Source organism: Schistocerca serialis, chromosome 2 (assembly GCF_023864345.2).
Source record: "Schistocerca serialis cubense isolate TAMUIC-IGC-003099 chromosome 2, iqSchSeri2.2, whole genome shotgun sequence".
Taxonomy (NCBI): Eukaryota; Metazoa; Arthropoda; class Insecta; order Orthoptera; family Acrididae; genus Schistocerca; species Schistocerca serialis.
Genome location: NC_064639.1, coordinates 787,951,320 through 787,959,813, shown reverse-complemented (window position 1 = coordinate 787,959,813; position 8,494 = coordinate 787,951,320). Strand labels below are relative to the sequence as shown.

At 46.1% G+C, this 8,494-nt stretch overlaps 1 protein-coding gene across 1 annotated transcript; it reads right to left on the bottom strand.

The window, feature by feature from the left end:
- Positions 1-7,019: 7,019 nt before the first annotated feature.
- On the bottom strand, positions 7,020-7,892 carry LOC126456409 (translation initiation factor IF-2-like). Its single transcript, XM_050092160.1, has one exon. It carries the CDS (start codon positions 7,890-7,892, stop codon positions 7,020-7,022), a length of 873 nt encoding a protein of 290 aa, XP_049948117.1.
- Positions 7,893-8,494: the final 602 nt, after the last annotated feature.

The following is an 8,494-nucleotide window of genomic DNA, read 5'->3' as shown; positions in this document are numbered from 1 at the left end:
CCCAAAGGAAGCAGGTGTTGACAGATGTGAAAATTACCGAACAATCAATTTAACAAGACACAGCTGCAAAATACTAACGCGAATTCTTTACAGACGGATGGAAAAACTAGTAGAAGCCAACCTTGGGGAAGATCAGTTTGGATTCCGTAGAAATATTGGAACACGTGAGGCAATACTGACCTTAAGACTTATCTTAGAAGAAAGAATAAGGTAAGGCAAACCTACGTTTCTAGCATTTGTAGACTTAGAGAAAGCTTTTGACAATGTTGACTGGAATACTCTCTCTCAAATTCTAAAGGTGGCTGGGGTAAAATAAAGGGAGCGAAAGGCTATTTACAATTTGTACAGAAAGCCGATAGCAGTTATACGAGTCCAGGGACATGAAAGGGAAGCAGCGGTTGGGAAGGGAGTGAGACAGGGTTGTAGCCTCTCCCCGATGTTATTCAATCTGTATATTGAGCAAGCAGTGACGGAAACAAAAGAAAAATTCGGAGTAGGTATTAAAATCCATGGAGAAGAAATAAAACTTTGAGGTTCGCGGATGACATTGTAATTCTGTCAGGGACAGCAAAGGACTTGGGAGAGCAGTTGAACGGAATGGACAGTGTCTTGAAAGGAGGACATAAGATGAACATCAACAAAAGCAAAACGAGGATAATGGAATGTAGTCGAATTAATTCTGGTGATGCTGAGGGAATTAGATTAGGAAATGAGACACTTAAAGTAGTAAAGGAGTTTTGCTATTTGGGGAGCAAAATAACTGATGATGGTTGAAGTAGAGAGGATATAAAATGTAGACTGGCAATGGCAAGGAAAGCGTTTCTGAAGAAGAGAAATTTGTTAACATCGAGTGTAGATTTAAGTGTCAGGAAGTCGTTTCTGAAAGTATTTGTATGGAGTGTAGCCATGTATGGAAGTGAAACATAGACGATAAATAGTTTAGACAAGAAGAGAATAGAAGCTTTCGAAATGTGGTGCTACAGAAGAATGCTGAAGATTAGGTGGGTAGATCACATAACTAATGAGGAGGTATTGAATAGACTTGGGGAGGAGTTTGTGGCACAACTTGAGAAGAAGAAGGGACCGGTTGGTAGGACATGTTCTGAGGCATCAAGGGATCACAAATTTAGCATTGGAGGGCAGTGTGGAGGGTAAAAATCGTAGATGGCGACCAAGAGATGAATACACTAAGCAAATTCAGAAGGACATAGGTTACAGCAAGTACTGGGAGATGAAGAAGCTTGCACAGGATAGAGTAGCATGGAGAGCTGCATCAAACCAGTCTCAGGACTGAAGACCACAACAACAACAATTAGAAAAAAGCCCAAATTACCGTCATCTAACATTTTGTTGTTTTGTTTATGGATTTTTCCATGACTTCTTGGTAAAGCAGTTTCATATTTAAGGTTGCATAACAAATACACTGATTTTGTTCTACGGATTTTTTTGTTCATTTCAAGCTATTTTTCGACTTATTAGGCCGTCTTCAGGAAACAGCTGACTAACGTCTGAAAGGGACACTGTTTCTTTGCTAACCAAACATTATAGGCAAAGATGCAATCACTTGCATCGGGTGTTGTGCATCAGTTTTGTTTCTTAACACTGAAGTTACACTTCACGGAATGCACAATGATATGCACAATAAATAATTAAATTACACAATACTACAGTTTTTTTTATCTTAACATTGGCTCAGAAACTGTTATATTGAGTTCTCCTCGTTTATATTGTGCAACAAACATGTTTTTAACAGCTAAGCTAAACTTTGAGTAAGGGGCAATAGTATACACAATAATTAGAATACATTATCTTACAGTATTATAGGTAATATGATTAAGCTGCCATAGTCTGTGAGATTGGTTGAGAACTGTGTAACTGAGCACTAGTAACTTATGTTGAGCAGCAAACATGGTTTACGTTTACACAGTACTTGTAATTCACCCTTAAATAAAAAAAGTATAGAGTTATTGGTGCTATGTCTCACATGAAGCCAACATTTTGAACGTTCTTTAATCAGCCGCAAACGCAAGGTTACAGCACTTATAATTTTTTTTTTCCTACTGTATGTAAATCCCCTTATCGAAAAACGTTCATTCCCTTACAAGTCCAGTATGATTATTCTTCTACGGAACTGTTTAAAAGTAGAGGTCATGTTCACCTCAATCCGAAAGTTAGTTTGAACTCCACAATGCTTTAGTAGACATTGCCTTATTGCAGGTGATATGCGCTTCCATTCCATCCTTGAAACTGACTTGCCCAGCGATGTAAGGTGGACATCGAACCACATTAGAGCTTAACATTTTTAATGTTTGCAAATAAATTGTTCAAGTATGGTATATCATTATACGTACACTCAAATGTTTACCGGAGAAAAAATGTGTTTCCGCCCGGGATCGAACTTTTTTTTTTTTTAAACGTATATAGACTTTTATTTACAAAATAACAAATTCGTTTTACAAAATACAGTTTACATTTTACATGTAGAGACGAGACAATCCATTCTTTATTTTTATTTTTCTGTTACTGTACTGTCCAGGTAATTATTTCATTTGGTATTTTTTTTTTAATTTTTTTTTAATATTTTTCGAAAAGTCTGTCAGTCAGAGGTTTTTTTTAGTTGTTTCTTGCACCGTTTATTGTTGTAGTTTAGTAATTTAGCTTTTCTGAGCCTTTGTACGCTACATTTATACGTAGGCAGAGTGAATATGGAGTAAGCATTGATTGTACGATCTAGTTATTTACAGAGAATAATTAGTATATAAGAAAACAAAGTTATTTTATGGAATTTTACTTATTACTAGTTATGGTATTATTATTGTTATTATTTTTGTAGATGTTTTGAGTTGAGGATGTACTCTATTCATTTTAAAATACTGTTGTGCTATTACTATCCTCTTTTTAAATCTCGCGTTAGAAAACAAGGGGGAGGTATTTTACGTTGGGTCTTGAAAAACGAGACCTTAGTGGGACATGCACTGGGCATGAAATCAGTTTGATAGAAATATTAACGAGTGTATCAGTTGTCAGCTCTTGTTTGATGGGTAAAGTGGTATCCATAGGGGAAACCCTCAATAAAAACTATCTTAACATATTAAACAATCCATGACAAAAGAAAAAGGACATTACTATTTTAGCGAATTATTAACCTATTTTTTTTTCGATTGAGCAAAGAGCAATACACTAGGAAGCATTATATAGTGCAATTTTAGAGCTAGTTTACTATCGGTGGTGCGTGAGAGTGAGGAAGGCTGAAAGGAGGAAACTATTCGTGGTGGCAAGACAGACATATATAAGCATGTAAATCACTAGTTTGTTGTACTGATAGGCCTGTAATAGTTTTGTGGTACTCACAGTTTCGCACACCTCTCGATTGCACACGATGGAAGGTAGAAAAACAAAAAAAAACACAAAAGACAAAGGGACACTCGGAGCTACGGTTATATTGACACTATATTGTAAACTTTTACGCGTTCGATCACTTTTCACTGTCACTTTTTTTTTTCTTTTTTTAATATAAAGCACTTTAGCACTGTAACACACGCATCACTGTTGGTGCTTTTGGGATGTGGGAGGACATCTGCGACTGCGGCAAGGGCGTGGGGGGGTTTGCGGCGATGGCAGCGGCGGCGGCGGCGGCGGCAACGGTGGTGGCGGTGGCGGACACGTCACGTGGCGGCAGACAGGGCGTCCCTGAAGGCGGCGGTCAGCGGGATCTCCAGGAAGTTGTGGAAAGTCTGACGATATGTAGCGCGTTGTTTTGCCCTCTTGTGCTCTTCCCACAAGTCCGTGAGGAACTGCACGCTGTCTGACTGCTTTTTGGCAATGACTGCGTGTGCAGTCATGGCGAGTATCCACATCGTGGCCGTTCGTTTTGGCCTAGGGAACGGTTTCGCGTCAGGGACAGTGAGAGCCGTGACTTGGATGTTTCTTGGGTCGCTTCTGTTCATGTGGGCTATTATCTTCTTGCTTGTCTCCCATATGTTGCTGGTTGCCCTGCATAGGAAACGGTGCTCTACAGTGTCCTTTTCGTTGCACGTTTCACAATTTGGCGATTCTTTTATCCGGATTCGCGCCAGCCTCTCGTTGGTCGGTACGGTGTTGTGCACTACCTTGTACCACGTAGATCTGGCGTGCTCCGGTATTGCTTTTTCTGAGATATTTCTCCAGACGACTGGCCAGTCGTGGTCTGGAGATTTTATCTCGATTCTTGTTCTGTGTGTTTGCCCTCTTAGTGCGCCGTAGATGTTTTTCGCCGTCCTTAGCTGCGGGTTTGTTACGGTGGGCAGTGCGTAACTTTTATCGAGGATCAGTTGCCTGATGTGTCGCATCTTAAACGGTATGTGACTGGTGTCAACCGGCGCTTCTTCTGATCGTGGCCTGTAGATGTTTATTAGGCAGGCCGTGATGCTGTCTTTGTTTTTGCTCTCCATTTGGATTGCTCTGTGGAGCAGCAGCGCAGCACACTTTGTCCTGACGTCCACCAGCCCCAGCCCTCCTTCCTCCTTCTTCAGTGAGCACGTCGCCTGCGATACTTTGAATATTTCCCGCCTCCACAGCAGGTAGTAGACGGCTCCTTGTATCGCTCGGGCGATTTCTGTTGGTGCACTCAATATCTGTGCCACGTACCAGGCTTTCGACAGGATCGTTGTGTTGATCAATTCTGCTTTTTGTCCTAATGTTAGATGTCTACTCGAGTGAGTCCTGGCGAGCCCTCGTATTGTATGTAGGGTTGTTCGCCAGTTCTGTGTCGCCATCTTTAGTGGGCATTTTTGGATGAGTATCCCTAGTGTTTTGTGGGTCTCGGTTACTCGATACCACTCCCTGTTGATGGTCAGACTTCCGTTGCCAATGGGGAGCAGCACGGTTTTTCTGGGATTGACCCTTGCTCCCGATGCGTTTTGAAATGTTTTGATTATCGGTTCTATTTCGTCTATCTCCTGCTCGTTGTTGACAAAGATTCCCACATCGTCGGCGTAGGCCATGCATGTGACCTTCTGCTGCCCGATTTGGTAACCGTGCAGGCTTGCAGCCAGTTTACGTAGCAGTGGATCAAGCGCTGCCGCGAAGAGGGCCATGGACAACGGGCAGCCTTGCCTTACTGACTTGCCTAGTTTTAACCTTTTTGTTGTCCATCCATTTACAGTTATTATCGATGAGGCGTTCTTTAGAAATTTTCTTATAATGTCGGTGAATTTTTGTCCGAATCCGAGTTTGGTTAACGTTTGCAGGAGATATCGGTGGCTGATCCTGTCGAAAGCCTTGTGGAAGTCAACAGAAATTATTGCTGCGGTCGTTCTGCTGGTGGCGGCGTGCGCAATTACGTCTCTGTATGCGCAGGCGGCGTCGAATATGCTCCTGCCGAGCACTGCACACGTTTGCCACGGGCTGATCGCCTTCATTAACGCAGTCTTGATGTTATTTGCGAGGCATTTCGCGGCAATCTTGTAATCTGCATTCAGCAAGGTTATGGGCCTGAACTCTTCGATGTGTTTCGCTGCCTTTGTTTTTGGGAGAAGGATTACCGTCCCTTCCAGAAAGGAGGCCGGTACTGCTGTCCCGTTTAGGATTTCGTTCACCATTTCTGTCAGATGTCTTCCTACTTGGTCCCAGAGCTGGCTGTAGAATTCCTTGGGGATGCCGTCGGCTCCTGGTGCTCTGCCGTTTGCGCTGTCTTTGAGGATGGCTCTCACCTCATCCTCTGTCACGTTTTCGGTCAGTAGCGCCCGATCTTGATCGGTCAAGAGCCGACGTGTCTCCAGCAGGATGTCTGCCGTTTTGGCATCGTCCGTCTCTTCGCTTCTGAAGAGCTTTTCGAAGTGGTTTTCCACGTGGTCCACAATTTCCCGCTTTGTGGACAGCTTGTTTCCGTCCTTATCGAGGAGTTCGGAGATAACCTTGCTGTTTGCCCTTTGCCTTTCCCTGACTAAGTGGTGCAGTGTGGCGGGCTCATCCTCGATGACGCCGTGCGTTTGACTGCGAGCGGTGACGCCTTCCATTCGCTGCCGTTTCATGTTGAGCAGACGTGCTTTTAATCTTCTCACGCGCGTCAGGTACTGTAGGTCGTCAGCAGGGGCGTTAAGCGCGTCCTTAAGACAGAGTGCGTAGAAGTCTGCTGTGCTTTTCTTCCAGTATGCTTTTTCCGCGCTGTATCTGATCAGTGCTCTTCTGATCGCTGGCTTGGCAAGTTCTGTCCACCACTCTATAGTGGAGTTGTATGCGTGACGTCTTTCTGAGCATTTCCCTACTGTGTCGGAGATTTCCGACCGTAGTTTCTCGTCTTTGAGGTGTTTGACGTTGAGTTTCCATCTCGCCTTTTGTCCAGCGGTCTTTCTTCTCGGCAGGTGGATTTTGGTTTCGTATGCGCAGTGATCAGAGAAAATCACTGGGCAGACCTCTACGTGCGATACAGAGGCGGCCAACTCTCTGCTCACGTACACCCTGTCTAATCTGCTTTTCCCCGTGTTGTAATGAAAAGTGAACTCTGTGTTCTGTTTGTTGAGCAGACGCCACGAGTCGTCAAGTTTTAGACGCCTTATGAGCTCTTGCAGCTCCATGCATAGATTCGGTACCGGGATCTGATCTTCTGGTGCAGCTACGCAGTTAAAATCTCCTCCTAGCACAATGTTGGTGTCATTCTGCGGGAGGAGTTCGCAAATGCGTTCGTTGAAATATTGTCCTCTTGCCCTCTTCTTTTCTGAGCCCGACGGTGCGTATATGTTTATGAACACCGTTCCTGATATTTCTAATGCGATCCCGCTTCCATCTACCATCAGTTTTGGCTCCCCTGTCTCTATTTCTTCTCTTATCATAATCGCTGTCCCTCGTCGGGTTTCGGGGTCTATGTTACTGATAACTTTGTATCCGGGTACCTCTTCTATTTGTGTCGTTACCACCTCCTGCAGGAGAACTACGTCTGCGGTTCTATGCTGCAAGAATTCTGATAGGGCGTCTAATTTAACTGAAGAGCTCATTCTATTGACATTGCATGAGATGATCGTGTGCGTTGTTTTACTGTGCATTTATAACGAGGGTCGTCGGGCGCTTTGCTGGGGCGGGTCGGGTGTGTGCTGTGGCCGGTCAGGCCGTAGGACGACGTCCTCGGGTTTGCTGGTGTGCGTTACGGTTTTTGCGGGTGGTGCGTCTGATGATTCTCCATCAGATGTCTCCATCCGTTCTGCGTTATCGTGGCTCCTCCTGGCGCCTTTCCTTTTCGGTTTTGTCGGCTTTTGCCGCTCTGTGTTGGTGTCCTTCCTCTCGTTGTCCGACTCTTTGAGCATGCGCGCAATTTTGTTAACAGATTTCTTGATGTTGGCCTCGCGCATCTCACTAAACGTTTGTGGCGTGTTGCTGCTGGGTCCGGCCGTCTGGCTGGCCACAGCTGCTTCCTGGACGGGGGCGTCGACCTCCGCTACCTTCTGCCGTCGGATGGCAGGGGAGGGGGCGGGGGCTGCGGCCACCTCGCACTCCATTGTGCCTTCGCCCTCCGAGTCGGAGCTGAGCTGCCGTTTCTCTCCCGCGCTACCTGCGCTGGCCACGGCCGGGGCCGGGACGGCGGCAGGGGTTGGGGGAGCCGCTGGGCTTTCCGTGGCGGCGGTCGGGGCTGCCGCTTCCGCTGTCGCTTCTGTGGCTGCTACGGCTACGACCGGCTCTTCGTTTAAACGTGGCGCTTCTCCAGCTACAGCTCCGGCGTAGTTGCCGGTAATGTCCTGTTGCTCGGCATTCGTATTCGGTTGCCGTGGCAGTTGCGCCGGTCGTTTGTTTCTTGGGCAGTTTGCGCGCATATGCTCTGTGGAGTTGCATATGGAGCACGTCTGGGGCTGGCCATTGTACTGCACCACTCCCCTGTGCCCTCCAATCATCACGAATGATGGCACGTGTTTCTTTAATACCATCGTCACCGCCCTGACGCCCGAGTCGACCTTGTATCTGTGTCCCGTTCCCCAGAACTCGCGGTTCACCGACAGAACTTCTCCGTACAGTCTGATACATCGTGCAACTTCCTCGTCCGGCACTTCGAAAGGCAGATTGTAGACCTTCAAGTGCCTCACACCGTAGCCAGCGTACGAGATCTTTACGTCACTCACGGCACCGTCCCTGTGCGTGAATTTCCGTATACCACCGCGGGTGGTCACCAAGGTTTCACATCGTACGAGCGTTTTTAATTTAATGAAAAGACTGTATACTGTGAAGTCCAGCATCAGTCCCTCAAGTTCATCCTCCTCTATCCTCAGTTCACTAAACATCCAATCCTCAATTTCAAAGGACGTTGGCCTAACGAATTCCCGGTCAAATTGCAACTGCAGCGTCGTATTAGATCGGTTGTAAGTAGTCATTTTGACTCACCAAATCGTTGAAGCTCACGTTAAGGCGACGAAACAGCTACGGCTGGCGCGGCGCGGGAGCCGGCAGGCGACGGGCGCGACGCGGTAGGATGTCGGGCGGCCGGTAATCCTCGGCTACCTGGGACGCACAATAGCGAGCGACACACGGGGAC

Excerpts from the sequence above, each read along its gene's own strand:
- LOC126456409 (XM_050092160.1), bottom strand. The coding sequence starts at position 7,892 with ATGGTATTAAAGAAACACGTGCCATCATTCGTGATGATTGGAGGGCAC.